The following is a 26,511-nucleotide window of genomic DNA, read 5'->3' on the forward strand; positions in this document are numbered from 1 at the left end:
TTCATGTCAGCCAGTTTTATGTTACCTGTAGGGTGCTGAGTACCTGAGGACAGGCAGCTCTGTAGGGTAGAATTCAGGCAAATGCCTTAAATGAAAAGTTGGACAGCAGCTCTTCTTCTACTTCCTGAAGAAGTCTTTCCTGCATCCCAGGGATATAGACTTTGCTGGCCCCCTCATTCTTCTTTGTTGTTGGAAGCTGGTTTTGGAGCTCCAGGGAGAGATGGGAATAACTACCAGGTCTGGCAGTGTAGTGTGGTCTTTTTACATTTGGGAACTCAGTTGTCCTTATGTACCAGGTGGCTGCCCTGGTCCTGGCCTGACCCTGGTCCTACCCTTACCACTGTCCTCAGATTAGGTCCAGCCCAGGAAGCCCTAGGAGGAGACTTTTCTGCACTGGGTTCTCTACCCTGTAGCCTGAAATAAAATGCACAGGGCAGCGTGAGCCAGACCTCCTGTACCTTGTGCCTAGGATGCTGGGCACACCCATGCATCCTGCCTGGCGATATCAGCAGCTTCTCTCTTCTAGAGGATCCAAAGGGAAAGACATCAACACCATCAAGTCTCTGAGAGTGCTGCGTGTCCTGCGACCCCTCAAGACCATTAAACGACTGCCTAAGCTCAAGGTCGGAACCTGGAGTTAGAGCTTGAGAAGTGTGCCATGCCTGTGGGGACATGCGTTTGTGCACATGCAATGGTGCCTGAGTGTGTATGTGTGTGTGTGCATGAGTATGTATGTGTATTTGCCTGTATCTCTTCAAATTGCCCACCTGTTGGAGGGAGTTATGCCTACTTAGCTCTAAGCCCCTTCCCTCAAGGAAGTTTGTGTCCAGCAGTGTACTGTAAGACCCCTCTTCTTTAGTTCAGATTACCAGATGGGGCTTTGGAGCTTTCCTCAACAGCTGAAGAAGAGGGAGGAAGGGGCTGCCACAGAGGACAGGGGTGGGAGGGCGGATACTGGAAGTGAGGGGATCCAGAAGTAGTTGCTTAGCTGGGTCCTCCAGCCTGGGCATGGCTGAGGAAGAATGAAAACCCAGTCTGGTCATTACTGAGCCTGTGCCATATACGAGTTGCTTTCTATACCTTAACTCATGTAATCCTCCAAATTTTTTGCAGTTGGGTATTAACAGCTTAGATATTCTTATATTAGCAGCTTAGGCAAAGTGGGAATTAGAAAAAAGTTAGCTTAGAACCCCTGTGTAAGAGGCTGGTTAAGGAAGGAACCTGGGAAGCACAGAGGCCCTTGGCCCAGGCAGGACTTGTTCCTGGGGCAGGGTACTGTGTACTGCAGGGAGGGGCACCGCACATGGGAACACAGCTGCTTTGGTACACACAGATCTTGGCGTCTGGAATCTACCAACTAGCATCTCCAGAAATGGATGTGTGTCTGCAGGGTGGCCTAAGAAGCGCCTGCTTGGCTCTGAGAGCAGCACTGGTTGCGTAGGGTAAAGAAGAACCTGAGAAAAAGCCCAGGACTTGGTATCCATGGAACCAGACAAACAAACGCCTTGGGACTTCAGAACTTGCCCAACATCCCTGTCCTGTGGTCCTCGGGCTGTGGTTCCATTGCTCTGTCCTCAGTCTGTACCACATTACTGCTGCTGCTGGGCAGGAATAAGGCAGAGGTAGGGCAAGAGGCTGCCACATTTAAACTGCCCAGACCTGCTCCCTTCTGGGTCCTCTCTATGGCTTAACTGTAGCCTGTAAGTCTTGTTTACCTGCATATTCTACCTCTTGCTTACTCACCAGGCTAGGATGACTCCTGTCATCAGAGAAAGACAGTATCCCTTATTTTGTCAGGGCAGCTGGCAGTAGTATGTTATGTGGCCACAGGCCTGAGGATCTTACAGAACCCTAAAATATCCCTGGGGGTCTGGGTCTCATTGGTTCTGAGGTTCTAAGTCTGTAGTTGCCCTACCCTGTTCCCTCTTCCAATCCCCTCCATACCCTTTCCTGACCCCTGCTTCTCCCTTTGGCTCTATTTCTTCACAGCTCCCTCCTTCCCTCAGGGCTCTATTTGGCCATGATAGCTCTCCTCCTTCTGTTCCCTCTCCTCTGTTGTGATTGTGTCTCTCCTTATAGTACCCTGTCATTCCTCATGACCCTTCCCTGGTGCTCCTCTTTCTTCACAGCTCTGCCCCCTCCTCCTTTGCAGGCTGTGTTTGACTGTGTGGTGAATTCCCTGAAGAATGTCCTCAACATCCTCATTGTCTACATGCTTTTTATGTTCATATTTGCCGTCATTGCAGTACAGCTCTTCAAAGGGAAGTTTTTCTACTGCACTGATGAATCTAAGGAGCTGGAGAGGGACTGCAGGTAAGCTGAGGCAGGGTGGGCAGCATTCAGCTCCAGGATGCAAAACACACTTCTGTTCCCTCAGGACCAGGGGGGGCTGGGAGATGCCCTTGCAGTATGGGGACCGTGTGAAGCTAGGTAGCCTGGTTCAGATGTGCTCATGCTACAGAAGAGAGGGGAATGTGCCTCCTGTCTCCAGAGTTATGCCAAAGGTCTGTAGCATGTCCTCCACAAAGAGTACCTAGGCTCCAAGGAATCCGCTAGGCCTCTCATGCCTTCAGACACCCAAGGAGCTCAGGATATTGCAGGGAGCCCTCTAAACTGTAGACAAAGGTCTAGGTTGGACAGTTCAGAGGACTTGTCCTCAGGGTGTCTCAGATCTTCTTGGGCTTGGACTTAAACTCAAGACAGGAGAGGTGCCCTCTGCAGGGAGCTAGGCAATGAAGGGTTAGGTTGTGTACACACTGAGCAAGGTTGTGTGGACAGTTCCTTCCCATAGTGAAGTTCCCATTGTCTCTGGTTGTGTGGGTGTCATATAGCTTAATGGTGGGTGGGCATTTGGATGGTTCTCACACAGGTCTGAACATTGCTACTGTGAGTGTCTGAGGGGCACATTTCTAGGAGGTTTTCTCCAAGAGGGTGTCGCAGGCTATGCCTTGTCCATCTTTAGTGATGCTACCAAGCACTTTTATCAAGTGCTTCCTCACCATTATGGGTGAGAGCGTCCGCTGCCTGCACTCTTGCCTGCTCTTACGTTCCCTGCCTCTGATTTGTACTGGGTGATAGCCAGTGAGGTTGAGCCACTTCTCTGGCTGGACTGACCATTAAGATGGGCAGTGTCTATTCAGGTTCTTTGGCTCATTGTCTTGTATAGATTGTCTGATTTTCTGCTTAATTTGAAGAAATTCTCTCATGTGTTAGTTGACATTTTTGCCCATTGATTTGAGGATAAATGTCTTTTTTTGTGGGGTGCATTTTTGCTCAATCAGTGATGTCTTTTATGTTTTTTTATTGTTAAGAAAAAGGTGTTTCTGTGTGGCCCAGGCTGGCATTTGTATTCATATAGTCCACCAAGGCTTGCCTCCAACTTGAAATCCTCCTGCCGCAGCTTCCTAAGTGCTGATATTAATGGATATGTGTCACCATCCCTGGTTAAGTGGTCTTTTAAATTCCTTTTTAATCTAACTTACCTCTCAGCAGTGTTAATTCTGACTGTATGAGAAGCACCATCTCTGGGTATTTCTGTGAGGGGGTTTCCAGAGTGGATTAATTCTCAAGGCAGGAAGACCTGCCTTGAATGTGGATGGCACCATCCACTATGCTGGAGATCTAAGGGATGTATTACAAAGGAATGCTGACTAGTGTAGGCATTCTGTCTTTCTCTGCTTCCGGAGAACCATGAGGTGAGCTTCTGTGCTCTGCTCTGCTCTGCCCTCCCTGCGTGGTGGACTGAAGCCTCTGAAGCTAGGAGCCAAATGAGTCTTTCCTCCTTTGAGTTGCTTGTCTTGAGCATTTGTCACAGATGGGACCAGAGAGGCGGAGTCATTGCTCTGATTACCTAATAATGTGGTTCAGAAGACTTTGGAACTGATTTGTGACAAAAATTTGGAAAAATTTGAAAAGTTAAGCTAGAGAAGGCCAAGAAACCTATAAGAAGAACCTAGAGGTGACCAGAATGCTTATAGGGAAGTGGACAATCAAGATTCTGCCCATGAGGTTTTATTTTTTTTTTTTAAAGTTATCTTTCAATAGTTGTGCAAATGAGTTGAAATTTAACAAAGCACTTTTATCACTACACGGCATCTTGATCATTGTTGCTCCTTTTAACATTCTCCCCCATCACTTTCAACCTACCCCTTCCCTCTTTTATAGTTTTTTAATGGCTTTAAAAATTTTAAATTGTTACTATGCAGGTGATGTGCAGGCAGGTTACAGTTACATAAGTTGAGTAAAGAGTACATTTCTTTTTTAGTTTTTCTTCAATTAAAAAATTATTGTTGGGCTGGGAAGGTGGCTCAGTGGTAGAGCACTTGCCTTGCATGCATGAGGCCCTGGGTTCGACTCCTCAGCACCACATAAGAAAAAGGAAAAAAGCCAGAAGTGGTGCTGTGGCTCAAGTGGTAGAGCGCTAACCTTGAGCTGAAGAGCTGAGGGACAGTGCCCAGGTCCAGAGTTCAGGCCCCACCCACGACCGGACCCCCTCCCCCAAAAAAATTATTGTTAAGGTAATGTACAGAGAGGTTGCAGTTAACTTAAGTCAGGTAATGAGTACACTTCTTCTTGAACAGTGTCACCTCTTCCCTCCCAGTTTTTTTCCCCTCCTGATCTCCCTCTCCCATAAGTTGTACAGTTCATTTTAAACATTGCTGAATTAGTTTACCCTTTGTCACACCATTTCTGTGCTTCCCCTTCCTCTCCCCAAATCGGATAAACTTAAATACAAGGTAAAGAAATAAAAAAACAGCTACAAAAGGGGAAAAACAGAAAAAAACCCACAAAAATTGAAATGTAAAACCCCTAATATTAGCCGGGCACCAGTGCCTCCACCTGTAATTCTAGCTACTCATGAGGCTGAGATCTGAGGATCACAGTTCAAAGCCAGCCTGGGCAGGAACATTCATGAGACACTTATCTCCAATTAACCACCAGAGAACCAGAAGTGTCCCTGTGGCTCAAGTGGTAGAGCACTAGCCTTGAGCTGAAGAGCTCAGGGAAGCACCCAGGTCCAGAGTTCAAAACCCACGACTGACAAAAACAAACAAGCAAAAAAAAAAACCCCTCTAATATTTCCATTTCTTGGAGTTCATTTCAATAAGCATCATTTGGTATGATTATATGCACATAGTTATTGAGCCTTTGTGATTCTCTCCTAAGAATATCCTCCTTTGGTCTTACTGTGTGAATGTTTAGTTTATCTTGTTCAATTTATCATGTCCAAGTGTACTTTTTAAAGTCTTTTACTATCCGTTATGTTTACTTACAGATTTTAACTACTAAAGATGAGGGAAACTATTCAACCTATGTTTCTTTGGCTCTGGCTTATTTCACTTAATATATTTCCCCCCCAAGTCTTTCCATTTCCTTACAAATGGGGCAATATCATTCTTTCTGATTGAAGCATAGCATTCCATTGTGTATATGCACCACATTTCCTCGACCCATTGTTCCACTGAGGGGCTTCTGGGTTGATTCCATATCTTGGCTATGGTGAATAATTTTTTATTGTTATTATAAAGGTGATTTACAGAAGGGTTACAGTTACATAAGTTAGGCAAGGAGTACATTTCTTTTTGGACAATGTCACCCTTTCCCTCACACTCCCCCAGTTTTCCCCTCCCATCCCTTTTAATGGCTTTTATAACAGTTTTAGCATCTATATTTAGGTCTTTTGTCCATTTTGGGTTGTATTTATATATGGAAGGAGGAGAAGTCTAGGTTTATTCTTCTGTATCCAGAATGACTAGAAATTTGCTTATGCTGGCACCATCTGTTAAAAAGAGCCTATTCTTTCCATATAGAATGGTATTAGTACTCTTTTAAAAAACCTACTGCCCAAAGATACATGAGTGTATTTGGACTCTTTTATCTTTAACCTTTGTCTTCTCCAATGTTCTCATTCTCAGGGGTCAGTACTTGGATTATGAAAAAGAGGAAGTGGAAGCCCAACCAAGACAATGGAAGAAATATGACTTCCACTATGACAATGTACTCTGGGCCCTGTTGACACTGTTCACGGTGTCCACAGGAGAGGGGTGGCCCTTGTGAGTGTCTCTTCTGCTTGTTGTGGCTGGTTAGGCCAGACAGAGCAGGGTGCCCTGAGCTGGGCCTTCCTTCCTTCAGCATGGTGGGACCCAGGCATAGAGCATACCCCTATGATAGCCCTGCAGTTCAGGCCCTGAGCTACCTGGGAAGCTCTCTAAATGCTTGCTCTCCTCTTGGGCAGGGTGTTGAAACATTCTGTTGATGCCACCTATGAGGAACAAGGACCAAGCCCTGGGTTCCGCATGGAGCTGTCCATCTTCTACGTGGTCTACTTCGTTGTCTTCCCCTTCTTCTTTGTCAACATCTTTGTAGCCTTGATTATCATCACCTTCCAGGAGCAGGGGGACAAAGTGATGTCTGAGTGCAGCCTAGAGAAGAATGAGGTAGGTAGAGGTACCGTGGGCTCTTGGGATTGGCTCTGTGGGCGGGACCAGTAAACTTCCTTTCTGCACAGGCATTGCTCATGGGCTGCACAGGCAAAGACTCTTTTCTTCTGTAGATGGCGACCACATTTGCCCTGTGGAGCCTACTTAGAAGATGTCCTGCTGCCTCTTTGCCTTCTACCGTTGGCTCCCTGAGAGAGGGTAGTTAGATGGTACCAGGTACAGTGGGCACTGTGGGATTGGCCCACCCTAAATTGATGGTGCTCCTTCTCCCCATGCAGAGGGCTTGCATTGACTTTGCCATCAGCGCCAAGCCCCTGACACGGTACATGCCCCAAAACAAGCAGTCGTTCCAGTATAAGACATGGACATTTGTGGTCTCGCCTCCTTTCGAGTACTTCATCATGGCAATGATAGCCCTCAACACAGTAGTGCTGATGATGAAGGTATGTGGGTCCCACCATGGTGAGGGACTGGCACCTGCTGATGAGTAGGTCTAGTTCTGAGGCTGGGTCTAGACAGCTATCCTCCTTCTTGCTGGCACATTCCAAAGCTGTAGTAGTCTTTTGTCCTGGCCAGCACAGAATGCCTGTGGGATACTCTGCCTTCTTTTGTCTGTGGCTGAGGCAATAAGAAGGTCTGGGAAAAGCAGGTTCAAGGAAGAGCAGAGAGAAATGTCCTAGGTATGGGCAAATGTGGAGCTCTGCATGTGTTCTGTGTGCATAGGGACCCATAGTGGGCCCAGGTAGGGTGTTTGGGGTGTTGTGCCCTTGGACAACAGTGCTTATTCCCCGGGCAGTTCTACGACGCACCTTATGAGTATGAGCTGATGCTGAAATGCCTGAACATCGTGTTCACGTCCATGTTCTCTATGGAATGCGTGCTGAAAATCATCGCCTTTGGGGTGCTGGTATGTGCCTCACCGAACTCCGTGCCTTTTGGTGATCTTCATTTGGAGTCCCCCTTTATTGGGAAAGGTTGGGGCCTCACAATTTGGAGTCAGAAATCCCCCGGGCCCCCAACACAACCCCAAGAGGCTCTAGGGGAAGGCTGCTTTGACACTCTCAGCTGCCTGAGTCCTGCTCCAGCCTCAGTCCTGGTTGGCAGGTCCAGAACTCTCCTCTCTGGACACATGGCTCAGTTTTTCATCTGTCCAGGTGGAGGTATCTGAATGCTTGGCCCTGGCACCTGGTTGTCACTAGCCTTGTATTGAGCATCTATTACCTCTCCCCCTTCTTGTTGGGAGCCAGCACCCACAGCTCCTTGCCTAGCTGAGACCTTGTCAGTCCACAGCACTGACTGCCCTCTTTTTCTGTAGAACTACTTCAGAGATGCCTGGAACGTATTCGACTTTGTTACCGTGTTGGGAAGTATCACTGATATTTTAGTAACAGAAATTGCGGTAAGTAACGTTTCCTGTCCTGCTAGGTCACTCCAAAGTGACTCTTCTCAAGGGCCCTCCCATCAGCATGTCCTTGGGCCCTGACTGTTGGCGGCCTCCTCTCCAGAGGTGGATCTGGGGTCAGGTGTTGTGTTGGTCGATGTCCTTCTTAGAGAGAAAGGTCTTCTAGGATTACCTGGAACTTGATGGTAACAGCCAATGTCTAATGTGTATGTTTTCAACAATATATACAAAATCTAGTAATAATTAAAAATAAATTGTATGGATATGGCATATGAAAGCATGTGTGTATCTCTTCATCTGGAGATATTCTTATCAAACACATTATCCTGGATTATAACTAAAATTGACCAGTGCTAGGACATAAACTCATTTCAACAGACTTCCAAGAATTTGAATCATAAAGCAACATTTCTTGAGTGCAACATGTTAATTTGGAAACAAATAGCAGAAAAATCTCATCTCTAGGAACAGACATTGAAATTAAGAAGCTGTTTCTTAAGAAAAACTGGGAAGTAGTTGGGGATAGGATGAGGATGAGAAATGCCACATCTTGAGCCAAGTCAGGATGTGTATGGACTTGACTTGTCCCCAAGTGCGTTTGAGATAGGGTAGGTTTCCCTCAGATGTCTCTGCTGAGGGAAGGCAGCTATGGGATTTTTACTTCTGCACTGTGTGGGGTTAAGGTCTGCATCAAGGGTCAACCCACAGACTGACTAGGTCCTTGGAGTACATGTATGCTAGCACCTATGTTTTTGGGCTGAGGGCCTCAGGCAACGTTTTTGTGGGATTGTGCTCAAGTGCAAGTTTCGACATGGCTTTTCTATCTACACCGCAGGAAATAGCTGAAGAGGCTATGAAAGCATGCAGAAAGTGAGACAGGGAGGGTTTGGCCAAAGTTATTGTCTAGAACATACATATCTCTTCTGTGAGTCAATAAAAACACAACATGAAGTTGGGCACTGGTGGATCATGTCTAATTCTAACTACTCAGAAGACTGAGATCTGAGGATCTCAGTTTGGAGCTAGCCCTAGCCGGATAGTCCGAGAGACTCTTACCTCCAATTAACCAGCAAAAAACAAAACAAAACAAAAAAAAACAGATGGAGGTGGACCATGAGCAACAAAGCTGAGCACGGATGCAAGGCCCTGAGTTGTTGCCCTAGTACAACCCCCCCCCCCCCCAAAAAAAACAAATGAGCAGAAGGGAAGATTGGATGTTTTGCTGAATAGAAAGCATACACTGCCAATTTATATAGGACAAGATGCTCTACTGCATTTGTAGCCAGAGATATTGTTGGGATGAGGCCAGTCTAACAGTTCCAAATACTGACAGAAATGTGGGTTGCCACATAGTTGGGGGGCATCTTGACTGGTACAACATCTCCAGAGAAGTTGAGATGTAGCTAGAGAAGTTGATGTTCATACTTCCAAGTCAGCATCTTACTTGGATGTTTCTGGAGGTTTTATTCATCATGGTAAGCAACACTGTGATAACTAAATGATATCTGTTAGCAATAGAATGTGTCAACCAGTATATTAATACAGTGAAAACAACAGTGCAAATACAAATTTGACATCCACATTAGTATGAATGCTTCTCAGATAGTGTTCACTGTCAGAATCAAGTCAAAAGAGGTTTTGGACAAGCTACTATTGCAAAGATTAAGAATAGACAATCATACAACATGTCTTACAAGTTTATGATAAAACTATATAAGATCAAGGAATTAGTGACCAGAATTAAGGATGTCTGCTACATCCAGAGACCAGGGAGGGTACTGGAAGGACTTCAGAAGTAATGATGATGCTCTGCTTTTTAAGCTGGGTGATGAATATACTGGTATTTGTCTTATTTTTTTCTTACTTATTTTTTGGTTGTGCAGTGTTAATGATGTGAGCATTACAGGAAGAAAATCTGAACTCTTCCATTTAGACAGAGAAGCCAAGGCTGTTTTGTTCTATCAGCATCTGATATTGTGATCTCTCCCAGGTTGTTAGTGCTCTCCCAGAAATGTTAGTCCGTATTGCAGGCCAGATCACATTGTGGAAACAGGGATGTTTACTCTCCCAGACAAAGTGACTCAAACACCAGATTTGTAGTAGAAATATAACTTTGTGGGATGTTTGCATGTGTATGTCTCTTTTCCAAGAGAGGGGTTTAGACTCCTGACTGCTAAGGGCATAAGAGGAGGGGTACAGTTAGGGCTGTAGAGATGGGCTTCAGGCAGAGGCAGCAGCCAAAACAACCTGGCATTCTTCCCCTTCACTTCTGCATGGTTAGCCAGGGCAGCTTGAAACTGAAGCAAGGCTTTGGGCCTGACTTGAAGCAAGTACTCACTGGCAGCCACTTCAGCCTTGGTGCACAGTAGGGGTAGGGGGAAATAGGACTGTTTGAAAGCTGAGCATTTAAACTGTTAGCCACAAGACATCCATTATGATCTGCCTAGAAGAGAAAAGATGGAGGTCATCGTGTGGGTTGGTGTTGTTGTTTGTTTGTTTTTCATTTGGAGCCACCTCATATGTTTACTTTGCTAATGCACTTTTTTTTCTTAGGCAAAAATATGAGTGTCAGTTCTCATCCCCAACCTAAAAATCAAAATAGAGCAATGGTCTTAGTAGCAAGGGTCCCTAGGGAAAGGTCTCCACCTGTGTTTAAACTGACATTGATTTCTTTGCCTAGAAATAAAAAAAAAAAAAAATAAGTGTTTGTGAATCATCTTTGGATTTGCATTACAAATAAGAATGCAAATGAATGTCACTCTGTCTGCATAACCTATGGATTTCAAAAATAAACTCTGAATTGATGCATTTTAAGAAAATATATGCCTTAAAATTTTTAGCTAAGTATTCAGAATTTGAGTTTTTGCTTGTGTTGATGACTCATTTTCTCTTTTGTTTTCTGTTTTTGTTCTTGATTTACCTTAACTTACCTGCTGACTCACGCCATTCAACCAACATACACTGCGAAAACTCATGTCTCCGTCTGTATGTTGCGCACCTGCTGCTCAAACCACCCCAATTTGTAAATAATATGCCAATACCCATCCATGAAAACATCATATATAGGAAACGGTTGGTTTCATGACTTTTAAACAGTTCTTACTTGCTCTGCCTGCTCTGATCCTCATTTTTTGTTTCCGGGACTCCTGCCACTATCCTCTGATATGAGCTGTATTCTGTTGCACTCACTTCTGGCCTCTGTGCTCTCTTCCCAGCTTCCAGGGTCCAACAAGGGCTTCTTAGGGGCACCTAGGAGCTGTTTGAATTTGGGGACCTATCAAGATAGGAGGTGGGGTTCTTGATGTGGGTGATGAGCAATGCCCAGGGCAGATTTTCCTGCCCAGACTGAGCCCAGCTTGAGAGGCTTTGTAGGATGAGATTGGTTTTGGTTCCTGAGAGCCTGTGGTTTCTGTTGCACAGTCTCTTTCCCTCTGCTGTAAACCTGCTAACACAGAGAAAACCCATCTTTGCCCGGGTAGTCTCTGGTAAAGACCTCTGTCGAACCTTTCTTTCCTGCACAAGCCCTGTCTTAAGTGGATCAAGTGTGAGGTCTAGGGGAGTGTTTTGAGATTGGGATTCTGTGATTTACATGGTTGTTGGGCAGAGCTTGAGTAGAAGGAGGGGTCTGTGCTCTGTATATCAGAAGGCAGGACTCTTCATCCATACCATTTGTGAATCACTGATCCAGCGCTCCTATGCAGTGCACTACAAGGTGCAGATCTTCTAGGTATTCAGGAAGTTAGAGAGGAGAGGAAGGGTGTTTTCCAGAAACTTAGCTTCATCTGTGGCTATGGAAATTCATTTACAGGAGCAGATATTTGGGATTCCTGTTGTAAAGGATAAATGTTTGTCAAACATAGTTGTTTAGATAGAGTGACAAGAAGACCATAATCAGCGCTGACGAAATGCCCAGGATGTTTTGTCTGCATAAGCTTCACTAAGTCCAGGCAACCCTTCCTGCTCACCTGTTCCTTGTCCTCCATCTCATAACACAGATGATCACTTGATGCAGTGATATATTCGTATACACACATTTTTTTCTCCTTAATCCATCAGCCTCATTAGAATGAAAGCAAAAAAGCAGTTTGTTGCCAGGCACCAGTGCTTCACGCCTATAATCCTAGCTACTCAGGAGGCTGAGATTTGAGGATTGCGGTTCAAAGCCAGCCAAGGCAGGAAAGTCTGAAAGACTCTTATCTCCAATTAACCACCAGAAAACCAGAAGTGGTGCTGTGTCTCAAGTGGTAGAGTGCTAACCTTGAGTTGAAGAGCTCAGGGACAGCACTCAGACCCAGATTCAAGCCCCATGAGACTGACAAAAAAGAAAAAAAAAGTAGTTTGTTTAGGAATTCAAGACCTCATCCCCAGGTATAGCACATGACTACTAGATGTCCATAGGTCTAGGCTAAATGCCCACGTACATTCAGGAGAAAACTTGCGTTGGCTGAGGACTAGGAGCATGGTCTCAGGTGGGCATCTATACTTGTGAAGGGTTGTCGCACAGCACTCAGCATACTTCTAAGTCAGTTATTCCTTCGTCGCCTGAGCATAGGTATTTTTGATGTCTCTCAGGATGTGGGCAAGGAAATTGATGATACAAAGGTTAGGGACAACTGTCTCTTTGAGGTCATCCACCCTCACATTCGGGTTGCCTATGACTCAGTGAGATGCCAGTAAGGACAGGATAGACTGGAAGTCAATGTAGCTACTTCCTGTGCAGCGGAAGCCATGGATCCTGGATAGACTGGGCAGGCATGTCCAAGATACTGGCTGAGGTCAGAGGTGACAGTGCATGGTGTACAGCTGTGTGCTTGCTGTCCCCTGCCATCCTGCATGTGACTGGCATGGTGGCACCTGGTCTGTCCCCCTGTGCTTGGGCATCTGTGGATGTTATTGTCATCTGTCTTCACAACAGTCTAGGGCTGCCTGTGTATTGCCACCCTCACCCTCTCCCCAGTACTGTACTGAGCCCAGAAGAAGAAACCTGGGAGGGGGCATGGGAGCCTGGCCTCAACAAAAGCAGAGGGGACCATGGCTGGGTTTTGCATTTGCTCATGAAGTGAGCTGCTGTTCTTTATAATGCCTTTTCATCTACCCAGTGGTTGTCTACCCCCTCTTTCTTAGCAGGGAGCCTTTATTCCCCCCCCCCCCATTTTCATGGAGTCTTACCCGTTTCAGCTGTCTGAGTGCAGACTGCTTTGGGAGGTGGGACAAGTGTATATTATAATAGTCCCTGGAACAAGGTGGTTTCAGAGTGGGGGCAAGGCGCTTGTTCCCCACCTTACTCTGTCATTACATCGGACGCAACATTGTACCCCATACACAATGCCTAGTTTTGTGGGCTCATCTATGTGTGCTCAGGGCCAAGAGTGGTCTGTCTTACCACAGACAACATCCTTCGTTGGCCCAATCAGGTTAGAGAGCTGCAGGAATTAGCCATACACATGCCCTGTCCTAAGGCAAACTTCTGCCTCCTTGCTGATTTGGACATGATTGGGTCCCTGTGTCCATTGACCTTTCTGAGTATTGTTCAAAATTGGTCACTTCCAGGGTTCCAACACCCTGCCCGAGAATCAATCGCTGCAAGATATCACAGAAATCCTGCTTCCCTGGTAGGAACCACAAAACCTGTCCCTGAGAGTGGAAGCTGTGGACAGAACATCAGTGACCCTTAACGTATTAGTTGGGTCACTGTCCTTGGAGGTTAGGAGTGACACCCAGCCTCCACTAAATGCCTCACCCAGCTAAGTCACGTGGCCTTGAGATGCCTTCCCAGGTCCCCGGGCCTCTGTGCACGCACGCGCTTTCCTGCCCTGCTCTCACCCTACATCTGTGTGCTCTTTCTTCATTTGGTGAGTGAATCTGACAACACAAACGTGTTTAAGCCTGAGATTCTTGCATATTTGAAAATGAAAAATGGTAGGAAGCTGTTCTCAGACTGCGTGCAGAGTCAGAAAGCACCGGGTTTCACAAATACAGCCACCTATGCCTGGACATGTTCTTAGATCCAGATCCCCTGAGAAGGGCTTCCTAATAATTCAAGGTACCTGGAGCCTGGGGAAGCCTCACTTTCAGGTAAACTATGGAGCCTTAGATTTATCACTTCACCTTTGCGCTTGGTTTTAAGTCCTTGGATTGAGAGAGCATCAGTAGGCATCCTGAGTTCTCTAGAGCAGAGACCTATGGACTGTGGGCTGGACCGGTGGTTTCTGTACTAAGAATAGCAGGACAACCATACCTGTCCCTTCTGTGAATGGCAGATAGGACCTGGAACAGCCTCAGAGAAGGCCAGCCAGGGTCCCAGGCAGGGGCTTCCCTAGACCCAGGCAGGGGTCCTATAGGAGAGGAAGTCCTCATGCCCAGCACCTGGAGAGCTTGTACTTGTCCTATAAGAAGTGGAGGCTTATAGGTCATCTCCTGGGACCACCTGGCAGCAGGGAGCTGCTTCGAAAAGACTTTGTCTCTCACATGTTGGGAGTGATGGTAGTCCTAAAGTAGAGGAATTTTCTCTGATTTGTTGCATGAAAAATAACTTGCAATGACAAGCTTTTCTTTTGGAAGGTTTTCTGGTGGCCACTTGTTGCTTACACTATGAAACAATGACTATTCTTAACCACTTTTCTTTGGGGGTTCACAGAGACTTGGGGAGGGGTTGTGTGGGGGTAGAAGCAGCTTGCTTGCACTTTTGGAGGTCAGAGAACAATCTCCCTTCTTTGCAGAATAACTTCATCAACCTGAGCTTCCTTCGCCTCTTCAGAGCTGCACGACTCATCAAGTTGCTCCGGCAGGGCTATACCATCCGCATTTTGCTGTGGACCTTCGTTCAGTCCTTCAAGGTGGGTGGGTGCATTAGCATCTACACCTGGTGGCTTCTGCTTTGTTTCTTTCACCAGGCTCCTCTGGCCCCTGCCAAGTGGCCCCTCCTCTGGTTGGCTGAGTGGGGGCAGGTTGTGTAAGTGGTTGGCACTTGTCCTATTATAGTTTATAAAGATGTTTTGGGTGTTGCGTAGATTGTCTTGTTAATGCCCACAGAAACTCTGAGGTAAGTTTTATGGCCCCAATTCATAGATGGAGAAGCACAGCCAGTCACTTGGTTGAGGGCTCAGTGGGGTGGGCTGGGCTGGGCTGAGGTCTGTGTGGCTGCAGATGCTCGGGAGCTGATGTGCCTGTGTATCTGCAGGCGCTGCCCTACGTGTGTCTTCTCATTGCCATGCTGTTCTTCATCTACGCCATCATCGGCATGCAGGTGGGTGCCGTCTTCCCAGATGGGGTTGAATATGGGGCTCTTATGCACTGGGGCGTAAGGGTCTGGCGCAGTCATTAAATGATCACAGTAAGTTGATATATCGAATGTTGGCTGTGAGCCAGATCCTGGTGTAAGCGTTGAGTGAACTTAATCCTCAGCAATACTTCTCTCTAGAGGAGGACATAGACATCCCACAAAATGGGGCTTCTGAAGTCCCGCCCTCAGGCTTCCCCACCTCTCCATTAAGCTGTACTGCACTGTTCTTAGGGGCTGAGGCACATGTTGGGTTAGGCATTGGGGCATTGATGCATGGTGTCAAGTGGCCTAATATTAGACCATTTTCTTGGCCTGAAGCCACTCTGCAGGGCAGCCCTCCCTGTCTCTCTAGGAGGTCATATGCCCTTGAAGCCCTGCCTGAGAGTACAGGCAGGGTCCATCAGGCCACTGCACTCATTATTGCTTACATTTTCTTGATTTTGGTAAAGAATATTGTGTCAACTTTTGGGAAAGTTACTTAAAAGATATAAAGAACCAATAAACCTTGGCTACTTCCCGACAGTGGCAGTACGAGAGGTACTATGTTTTAGTTTGTGGTGAAAGGTACCAGGTTTTAATGTTTAGTTGTTTCCTAATACTTTTATTGCTGACAGAAAAGTTCTCTTGATTTAAACATTTTTATTTTATTTTTGTCGGTCGTGGGGCTTGAACTCTGGGCCTGGGCACTATCCCTCAACTCTTCAGCTCAAAGCGAGCTCTCTACCACTTGAGCCACAGCACCACTTCTGGTTTTCTGAGTGATTTATTGGAGATAAGAGTCTCATGGAGTTTCCTGTGTGGGCTGGCTTTGTACTGTGATCCTCAGATCTCAGTCTCCTGAGTAGCTAGGACTACAGGTGTGAGCCACCAACACCTGGCAGATTCAAACATTTTTGAGATGTTATTTAAAACCATAACAACACATACATACACACACATATATAATATTGCTTTGGTCAGTTGATAAACAAGAGTATGTATAACATTGTGGGAATGTGATAGATTACAAATTTTCAGCTTGATTCAAGACTTTAGGCCAAGTATGGCTCTTGATTCATTTGCATTTCTTACACTGAAGGAAATAATTTAGAATGGATAGAAAGCCCACTGTGTTATTTGCACAGAGGTTGTGATATATCAAAACTGTTGCCAAGGTAATGACTGCTTTGGAGTTGTTGATAAGAGTGACTTGAATGCTTCCTGTCACACAGAGGATAGTGCTTGGCTCATTTGGCCTGGTCGCTCACACTGGGGTCTGTGAGCAGCTCAGAGCTGGAGCTCCATGTACCAGGCAGTAGGATATAGGTGTGTTCTGCTAGTAGAGGTTGCCTGAGCTGAAAACCACATTGGCTCCTGTCAACGCTTGTCCTTTGTGGGGTTCCCCACATTGCCACCTGCACCCTGTCTTGCCTGCCTGTAGTCTGCTAACCATAGCTTAGGGCCAGCAGTGTCCACACTCTACTGTTCTTCATCTCAGGTCTTTGGGAACATTGCCCTTGACGATGACACCAGCATCAACCGGCACAACAACTTCCGGACGTTCCTACAAGCTTTGATGCTGTTGTTCAGGTATGTCAACACAGGCCGTCCACTGTTAGGATGGAGGATGGTGGATGCCATTGGTAGGGGCCGCTCCCTTCCAGTCTCCAGATCATGATGGTTCCCCTCGATTTCCCCTCTGTTTCTTCCCTTCTCTGCTCATCCTTTCCAAAGTACTCTTGATGTCTTCTCTGGCCCCAGAACAGACAGAAAAGAAGCCTCTAAGGGAAAGAACCTAGGTTCCCTGGGTCAGGCTGGCCTCCATTTCATTATTTATGCTTCCTGGTGACAGTCAAAATGTGTCCAGGAAGGCTGCAGTCTGGGAGGATAGGAGGAGGCCTGGCAGGTTCTCTTTTTTTTGGGGGGGGGGGGGCGGTCTGGTCGTGGGGCCTGAACTCTGGGCCTGGGCGCTGTCCCTCAGCTCTTCAGCTCAAGGCTAGCGCTCTACCACTTGAGCCACAGCGCCACTTCCGGCTTTTTTCTTTTTGCTTATGTGGTGCTGAGGAATCAAACCCAGGGCCTCAGGCATGCAAGGCAAGCGCTCTACCACTGAGCCACCTTCCCAGCCCCTGGTAGGTTCTCTTTTAATGTGGTGGCCTCAAGCTTTCCATGTTCTCACTGGGATTGTTGGGTGAGGGAAAAGCCAGATAGCAGTGGCAACTGCTGTTGGCAGAGCTTGTGGCTACTCCATGTCCTGAAGAACTCAACTGGCTGAAACTAGTGATCTCAGTGTGCCTCCACACTCTGCCCTCTGTCATCCCCAGGTTCCAGGATACAGCCAGCAGGACAACAGGTACAATGTAAGGGCAAGGGCAAGTCCCCAGCAAGCTGTGGGGCCTTCAGAACCCTGCCCCCCTGCAGAGGTACACTCAGGAGAAAGCTCAGCACTAGCTTCCATCCCTGGGCATGGTCATGCACTGTACACTGGACATCCACCTTTCTGGTCTGGGAGTGAATGTGGGGGCAAGAGGGAGGAATGTTTGTATTTCCCTGTCTCCTTTGTCTTCCTTCCTTCCTTCCTTCCTTCTTTCCTTCCTTCCTTCCCTTCCTCCCACCCTCCTTCTTTCCCTCCCTCCCTCCTTTCCCTTCCTCCCTGTTCTTTCTTTCTTTCCTTCCTTCCTTTTTTCTTTTGTGGTTGTGGGGCCTGAACTCTGGGCCTGGGCGCTGTCCCTCAGCTCTTCAGCTCAAGATGAGTGCTCTACCACTTGAGCTACAGTGCCACTTCTGGCTTTTTCTGCTAATGTAGTGCTGAGGAATCAAACTCAGGACCTCATGCATGCAAGGCAAGCACTCTACCACTGAGCCACTTTCCCAGCCCTGCTTTCTTGCTTTCTTTCTCTTTGTTTTTGGGCTGGTCTTGGGGCTTGCATTCAGGGCCTGGCCACTATCCCTGAGCTTTTTTTTTTTTTTTTTAAGCTTAAGGCTAGCACTCTTCCACTTGAGCCACAGCTTGACTTCTGGGTTTTTGGTGGCTAATTAGAGATAAGAGTCTCATGGGCTTTTCTGCATAGGCTGGCTTCAAACCAGGATCCTCATTTCCTGTGTAGCTAGGATTACAGGTGTGAGCTACCAATGCCCAGCTTAGTCTTTATTTTTCCACCCCTGATCCTATTTCTTTCTTTTTTATTTTTTGGGGGGGAGTCCGGTCATGGGGCATGAACTCTGGGCCTTGGTGCTGTCCCTCAACTCTTCAGCTCAAGGCTAGCACTCTACAACTTGAGCCACAGCGCCACTTCCAGCTTTTTTCTTTTTACTTATGTGGTGTTGAGGAATCGAACCCAGGGCCTCAGGCATGCAAGGCAAGCGCTCTACCACTGAGCCACCTTCCCAGCCCCCACTCATGATCCTAGAACAGAGGAAAATAGAGATTCACAATGTAGTCTGATTCATGGACCATGCTTTGAAGTTCCATATTTATTCCTTTAGAAAGGGCATCAGGCTCTTGCAAGGCCAGCCCTAGGTACCCCACCCCTCCACACCTTGCCTGTAGACCACCTCAGGCTTATGGAGTTACCTGGGAGGGGGGTAAATGGGGACTCAGACCCACTTTGCCAAGCTGCCTATAGAGCACATCTTTCTTACTTCAATCCTTCCTTCCTCTGTTCCTTCTTTCCTTTCTTTCCCTTTCATACTGAAGTTTGAACTCAAGGCTTTGTGCTGAGTGGGCACTCTTACCACTTCGCTTACACTTCCAGCCCTATGTTTGGTATACTCTGTATTTTGAGTGTGTGTGGTACTGGGTTTGAACTCAGAGCTTTGCACTTGCTAGGCAGGGAAAATGATTCTGCTCAAGCCATAGTGTGGCCACGACTCTTGTTTCTGCATAGAACAGTTACTTTCAGACATACATTTTCTGAAAATGTGTTGTTTCTCTGGACTTCAGCTGTTAGGTTCATATTATTTCTTCATTTAGCAATGCTTCACCTCATGCCACAAAAATTTGGGGCAAACATGTGGTGTTGCCCTGAGGTCTGCATCACAGGGAGTGCTGCATCAGTCAGGCCGGGGCCTGAAGGAGCCCCCGACCCTGATGTCATCAGCAGGCAGTGGCCCTGTTCCCATGTGGGCTGGCCACACAGGAGCATAAAGTCCCAGGGCGGATGCAGAGGGTAGGATGGGTCTGCAAGCTGTTTCAAGACCAGAGGCTAGTGGGAGAGTTAGGCTGAGAGAGGGCCTAGGGTGTAAGGTTCGGAAAAGAGCATAGTTCACACCTCTGGAGCCAGGGCTTTGTGTGCAAATTTTGCCTTTTCTGAAGAGAGGGTGTCGAGACCACCTCGACCAGCAAGGAAGACACGACCCGGGATTCTTCTCAAAGCAGTTTATTCAGGAACCTTGTCTGCTAGCTTCTCCTCCTCCCCGCCCCCCGCGCTCCGGTTATAAGCCTCCTGGATGGCCAATCCCGAGGTGCCACGGGGCATATACCAATAGGGTCGCAAACACGGAAGCAAGCCAGTAGCCAAGTCATAGCCATATAAGGAGTTGTTTTTCACAGAGAGCACTCGCCATCGGGAAGGCGGAAGGCGGAAGCCAGCGCCATCTTTGGTCGCGGCCGTGCCATGCGGCCGTGCCATCTTTGGTCGGCTTCCGCAGCTCTCCACAAGAGGGGAGCCATGAGAGGGACTTGAGAAGTGAAATGACAAGACTGACCTGCACTCCCTGGGTCTGCTGGGCTTCTGTTTGGTGGAGCTAGATGGAAGTTGTTAGTGAGGCCCTGTCAGAGCAGGTCAGGAGGGGGAAGGTCAGTGAGGCCCTGTCAGAGCAGGTCAGGAGGGGGAAGGAAGGTCAGTGAGGCCCTGTCAGAGCAGGTCAGGAGGGGGAAGGAAGGTCAGTGAGGCCCTGTCAGAGCAGGTCAGGAGGGGGAAGGAAGGTCAGTGAGGCCCTGTCAGAGCAGGTCAGGAGGGGGAAGGAAGGTCAGTGAGGCCCTGTCAGAGCAGGTCAGGAGGGGGAAGGTCAGTGAGGCCCTGTCAGAGCAGGTCAGGAGGGGGAAGGTCAGTGAGGCCCTGTCAGAGCAGGTCAGGAAGGCAGAGAGAGCGAGCCTGCTACAGCCTTGAAGGTATGTGAGCTGTGGACAGGATGTTGATGTACAGGCAAGGGTGATGCCAGACTGTATGGCTTGAATGTCTGGAGAAGCTGAGCCACAGTTTGTGATGGAGGATGATGGGACATGAGCCAGGGATTTGTGGGTGCATCACCATGGTGCTGGCCTCCAGTTCAACTAGTTATCTTTCAAGCCTAGGGCTGTATCCGTTAGTGTCCAATTTGTACATCTTTTGAAGAATGAATCCACCTGATACCTAGGTGGGAACACAGAAGAGAGAGGGCAGCAGAGGTAGTGTTCCCTAGTGTTTAGCTGGCACGATTCTGGCCTGGCCAGAGTTCCAGGTGTTACTGGAGACTCCCCTCTGTGCCTTCCTTTGTGTGCTCACAGCTCTTGCTCTTCTTCTCAGAAGCGCCACAGGGGAGGCCTGGCACGAAATCATGCTGTCTTGTCTAGCCAACCGGGCCTGCGACCCATATGCCAACGCCAGTGAGTGTGGAAGTGACTTTGCCTACTTTTACTTCGTGTCCTTCATCTTCCTTTGTTCCTTTCTGGTAAGTGATGGCATTTTGCTAGCTCATCTCAGAACCTCACATTTCCTGTTAGTTCCTGACTTGGATCCATGCTGTAGCACAAGTTGATTCTGTTGGTCCTGGTACCAATAGGCTCATTAACCCTGGAAAGGACCCACTTGGGGATGAGTTCTTCTTGGCCTTACTTTAACTTGCACAAAAGGCTTAGTTAGGCTTCTAAAGGCCATGACCTCAGAATCTGGCTTCTAGGAATGTGTTAATGGACAGTAAAGACCACCACTGAGCCCCTAAGGATGTGGTGACAGAAGACGCAGCACTGAGCCTGAGGCCATACACTTTGGAGGTTAGTGGGAATAAGGTATAGAGGTAGGTGAGCTCTATCTCAGGAGTTTATGTCTTTTCCCAGGTCAGTGGAAGCTTTGAACCTTGGAGCAGGGATGTAATAACACTTGCTGACAATTTGTTGTGTGACTCAGGCTTTTTATTTTATTTTTTTTGCTGGTCGTGGGGCCTGAACTCTGGGTCTGACCACTGCCCCTCAGCTCTTCAGCTCAAGACTAGTGCTCTACCACTTGAGCCATAGCACCACTTCCGGCTTTTTCTGCTTAGGTGGTGCTGAGGAATTGAACCCAGGGCCTCATGCATGCAAGGCCAGCACCCTACCACTGAGCCACCTTCCCAGCCCCTCAGGCTTCTTTTTGAGTAAGGAAAAGGTTACAGATTGAGCAGAGGTACCATTAGTGTGAGACTGGTCTGGAGAAGGAGAGTGTCATTGTGATTGTATTTGAAGTATTAGAGTTTGAATGCAAGGCTTTGTGCTTGGTAGGTAGGTACTCTACTACTTGGGTCATATTCTAGGCCATATTCTGGTTATTTTTGAGATACAGGCCTCAACAGTGATACTTCTCTTTATGCTTCCTCCCATAGCTGGGATGGTAGACATGAACCACCATACTCAGCTGTCAGTTGAGGATGGGGGTCTCATGAATTCCACATGCACACTCCGGGCTATCCTTGAATTGTGATTCTCCTAGTCTCAGCCTCCTGAATAGTTCAGACGATAGATGCATAGCACGTGACTAGCTATTGGTGGAGACCACCCTTACCTCAGTTTCAGCTTCTTGAGTAGCTCTGGACTGTATTTTTGTTTTTTAATGGACTGTATTTTAAAGGTAGAGCTGACCTTATTGAAAAACAGAAAAGACAGCACTAGGGTTAGGCACCATAGTTATTATAATTCTAGGCTGAAGGCTTGTAAGAGTGGGAATGGTGGTTTGCATATCATTGTCTAAGGCTGGACCTAAGCAAAAATGTGAGGCCCTACCTGAAAAAAATAACTAAAGCAAAACAAACACAAAACAAACCAAAATGGAGTGTGTGGCTTAAGTGGAAGGATCTGTCTAGCAAGCATGAGGCCTGAGTTCATACCTGAGTATCACCAAAAATAAAAATAAGCTGGATGCTAGTGGATCATGCCTGTAATCCTAACTACTCAGGAGGCCAAAATCTGAGAATTATGGTTGGAAGCCAGCCCAGGTGAGGACTCTAATCTCCAATTAACTACCCAAAAAACCAGCAGTAGAGATATATTTCAAGTCGTAATGCATTAACCTGAAGCAAAAGAGCTCAGGTACACACGCACACACGTAAATTAAAAATGCGCGTGCACACACACACACACACACACACACACACATACACACAAACCAAAACAAGAAAACAAAAAAACAAAAACAAGCTATGAGCTGGGTGCCAATGGCTCATGCTTATAATTCTAGCTACTCAAGTAGTTGAGATCTGAGGACTTAGACTCAAAGCCAGCCCAGGCAGGAAAATCTGTGAGACTCTTATCTCTAGTTAACAAGCAAAAAGCCAGAGGTGGAGCTCTGGCTCAAGTGGTAGGGCATCAGCCTTGAGTAAAAAAGCTAATGGATAGTGCCCAGGCTCTGATTTCATGCTCTAGCACCAGAACCTCTTGTACTCCCACTCCTCCCAGAAAGCAAGCAATGCCTTAGAGTTTTTGTGTGATGGTTGAAGCTCTCAGCCTGAGATGAGAAACATGGAGAGCTGCAGGCATGAGATAGAGGCCAGTTGAGATGCTTCACAGACCTCTGGGTTGGAGTTGTGGATGAGTTGCTCTCTGTGTTGGGGTGTGTCTGTAGGGCTGGAGGACCCCCTCTGGGCTCCAGCCATGTACCCTGCTGGAGCCCAGAGTAGGTTCGCCTGTGATCATAGCAAGGACATAGGTTCCCCTCATCCCTGGGGAGGTGAATCCTTCCAGCATAGGGCCTGACCTGCATGGCTGTTGGCAAGCTTCTGCTTGCCTGAATAGAATAGAAGCGCAGGGACAATGACATAGTCTAGCAATGATGAATCCCCAGACCTGAGTGAGTCTATGGAATGAGGAGCACTACAGGGAAACCTGCCAAACCTGCCTCCAGAGGGTATGTGGCAGTATGTGGACATTTTTGTCTGTCAAGGCTAGCGTCAGGGCTATTGGCATTGAGTGGACAAAGGCCAGGGATACCGTGTTCAACATCCAACTACTCAGCTTAACATGTCAGCCACGCCAACACTGAGACTGAATGTTGAGATGACGTAGTAGGGCTAGGCTAGATGAAGGATCTAGTAGGACCAGCTCTGGTTACAGAAGGAAAGCCTGAGCATCTTTCAGGGAGCAGTATTGTTATGAGATGAGCTTATGGGCTTCTAGTAATTTGGATGGATTCCTTTAGCCAAGGACATCACAGTGAATCAAGGTAATGACAGAGTGAGGGCCTGGTTCTGGAGAGTCCCAGAGGGAGTCTGTGCTATACTGGGGCCTGGGGCAGTTCTGTGACCCTTTGTGGCCAAAGGTTCCTCCTTTCTGAAGGTCTGGTGGTAGCAGCCCAACTGGTCTTGGGATCAGTTTCGGGTGGGACATAGTGATGAATGCTCAAGACTACTAATGTCACCCTTCTAGATTTCAGGAGATGTTACTCGGGGACCACTTTGGAGGACAGGTGCCTAGAGGTTCATGTTGGGACAGGGTGTGAAAAGAGAAGGCGTGATGGTGAGCCTATCCTTGGAGCTGTGTCCTGGATACTGGAAGGGCTTGTTTATGGCTAGCTCGGGAGGGCCCTGTTCACAGGCCCTGGAAGGTTCTGGATTCCCAGCTGGAGCCTCTGAAGTAGGAGTTGTTTAACTTAAGGCTTTGTGTGTTGGCTATATAGCACAGGAGAGGCAAAGTGGGCAGACTGTGTGCTCTTTTAAGGTGCCGTTGGCTGGGTTTAATTCACTGAAACATGAGTCAAGGTTTGTGTGCCAGACAGGTGAAGTGGAAAAATGGAATGTTTTTGGGTGGCGGATGGGTGCAGGACTAGATTAGGGTGGAGTTTGGTTTTCTTGGTTGAAATAGAATATGAACAGAATAATTGGAAGTGAGGTGATTGCCATTGATTATTGAGTTAGCCACTGCAGAGTTTTTTAAAAATACATTGAGCTATGTAGCAGTCCCGGTAGCATCATTATCATCACAATAAAGAGATGGAGATATAGAGATGGTAAATATTTTTGGTAACCTGTGTTCAAAAGCAAAGCCTTGGAAATTGACAGATTGCTAGAAGGACATGAATTACACCACACTCAAGAACAAGTAGAAAATCTGAGTTGATCTATAATAAATATTTGACTCAGCAATCAAAAACCCCCAAAGAAAGAGATGGTCAAGATTGTTTAATAATGAAGGAGTTGCCTTTTCAACAAATGGTATTGGTAAGACTGGTTATTCATATGAAAAAGAGTGAAGTTTGAGTCTTTCCTTGTACTATATAAAAAAATTAGCTGGGTGCTAGTGGTTCCCACCTATAATTGTAGCTACCCAGGAGGCTGAACTCATCGGGCAGGAAAGCTCATGAGACTCTTACCTCCAATTAACCACCAAGAAGCCAGATGTAGAGCTGTGGCACAAATGGTAGAGTGTGCTCAGGCCCTGAGTTCAAGTCCCAGGACTAGCTTGAACACACACACACACACACACACACACAGAGAAAATCAACAAAACAAAACTCAGAATTAGTCAAATATTTAAATGGAAGAAGTAAAACATGAAACTCTTGAAAGAAAATATATGGGATAGATGTTTTTGACCTACTATTTAACAAAGGAGCTTGAGATTGACACTAAAATGACAAGAACTAAGCAGGGCGCTGGTGGGCTTATGCCTGTGATCCTAGCTACTCAGAAGGCTGAGATCTGAGGATCACAGTTCAAAGCTAGCCTGGGCAGGAAAGTTCGTGAGACTCTTATCTCCAATAAACCATCAGAAAACCAGAAGTGGCACTGTGGCTTAAGTGGTAAAGTGCTCGCCTTGAACTAAAACCTGAGGGACAGTGCCTAGGCCCAGAATTCAAGCCCCATGACCGACAAAAAAAAAAAAAAAATCCACAAGAACTTTATACATTAAAGGACATTATCAACAGGTTGAGAAGACATTAAAGAAAAGATTGCCAAATCAGGCCATGTGCAGGTGGCTCACACTTGTACTGCTGGCTACTCAGGAGGCCGAGATCTAAGGATCACGGTTCAAAGCCAGCCTGGGCAGGAAAGCCCATAAAACTCTTATTTCCAATCAAAACCAACAAAAAAGCTGGAAATGAAGGTATGGCTCAAGTAAAGTGCTATCTTTGAACACAAAAACTCAGGGACAGGCTAGAAAGGTGGCTCAGTGGTAGAGCGCTTGCCTTGCATGCCTGAGGCCCTGGGTTCCATTCCTCAGCACCACATAAGCAAAAAGAAAAAAGCCAGAAGTGGCGCTGTGGCTCAGGTGGTAGAGCGCTAGCCTTGAGCTGAAGAGCTGAGGGACAGCACCCAGGCCCAGAGTTCAGACCCCACGACTGGACCAAAAAAAAAAAAAAAAAAGCTCAGGGACAATGCCCAGGCCCTTGAGTTCAAGCCCAGGACAGGCATAAAAATAAAAAAAAAAGATTGCCAAATCATATATAAGATATACAAGATATGGAATTAATATCAAGACAGGAAGAACTATTAACAACAAAAAACACCCAACCTAATTAAGAAATAAGCAAAGGTCTTTAACTACCCCCCCCTCCCAAAAAAGACAAGTATATAAAAAAGATATTCAGCATAATTAGGGAAATGTAGATCAAAATCACAGCCAGCCAGGCGCCAGTGGCTCACGCCTGTAATCCTAGCTGTTCAGGAGGCTGAGATCTGAGGATTGAGGTTCAAAGCCAGCTGGGGCAAGAAAGTCTGTGAGACTCTTATCTCCAATAAACCACAAGAAAACTGGAAGTGGTGCTGTGGCTCAAGTGGTTAGAGCACTCATCTTGAGCCGAAGAGCTAAGTGACAGTGCCCAGGCCCAGAGTTCAAGCCCCATGACCGACCAAAAAACAAAACAAAATAATCACAACCAGATGCTACTTTACATCTATTAATATTGCTATTATATAAATACATTTAAGAGAAAGATAGATGGGAAAAAGAAAATAACAAGTGTTGGCCATGTTGTGGAGAAATTGAAAGCCTTGTGCTCTGCTGGTGACAACACAAGATGGTGCAGGAACCAAGTGAGTATGTGTGTCACCGTGCTTACTGCAGCATTTTTCATAATGGCAAAACAGAAGAAGCAACTGCAGCTCACATCAACAGAATACTGACCAAAATGTGACATCAGTCTATGGTAGAATATGTTTCAGTCTGTAAGAGGAAGAAAATCCTTCTAAATGGAGGCATTATGTTAAGCGAAATAAACTAGTCACAAAGGAAATAAACTGTG

At 46.8% G+C, this 26,511-nt stretch overlaps 1 protein-coding gene across 1 annotated transcript in view; it reads left to right on the forward strand.

Moving 5' to 3' along the window:
* The window catches only part of Cacna1b (calcium voltage-gated channel subunit alpha1 B), a gene marked incomplete at its 5' end in the record, with an annotated part of 135,773 nt that overhangs the window by 82,400 nt on the left and 26,862 nt on the right, over nt 1–26,511 (forward strand). The window contains 12 exons of the mRNA XM_042671639.1: nt 527–623; nt 2,153–2,313; nt 5,916–6,053; nt 6,236–6,437; nt 6,719–6,883; nt 7,237–7,347; nt 7,756–7,839; nt 10,909–10,914; nt 14,562–14,678; nt 15,023–15,088; nt 16,602–16,693; nt 20,611–20,755. Of these exons, the coding sequence (XP_042527573.1) occupies nt 527–623; nt 2,153–2,313; nt 5,916–6,053; nt 6,236–6,437; nt 6,719–6,883; nt 7,237–7,347; nt 7,756–7,839; nt 10,909–10,914; nt 14,562–14,678; nt 15,023–15,088; nt 16,602–16,693; nt 20,611–20,755 (1,384 nt within the window). The remainder of the gene's footprint in view (nt 1–526; nt 624–2,152; nt 2,314–5,915; nt 6,054–6,235; nt 6,438–6,718; nt 6,884–7,236; nt 7,348–7,755; nt 7,840–10,908; nt 10,915–14,561; nt 14,679–15,022; nt 15,089–16,601; nt 16,694–20,610; nt 20,756–26,511) is intronic.

The sequence above is a fragment of the Dipodomys spectabilis genome, unplaced genomic scaffold, assembly GCF_019054845.1.
Source record: "Dipodomys spectabilis isolate Male_0828 unplaced genomic scaffold, ASM1905484v1 ptg000650l, whole genome shotgun sequence".
NCBI lineage: Eukaryota > Metazoa > Chordata > Mammalia > Rodentia > Heteromyidae > Dipodomys > Dipodomys spectabilis.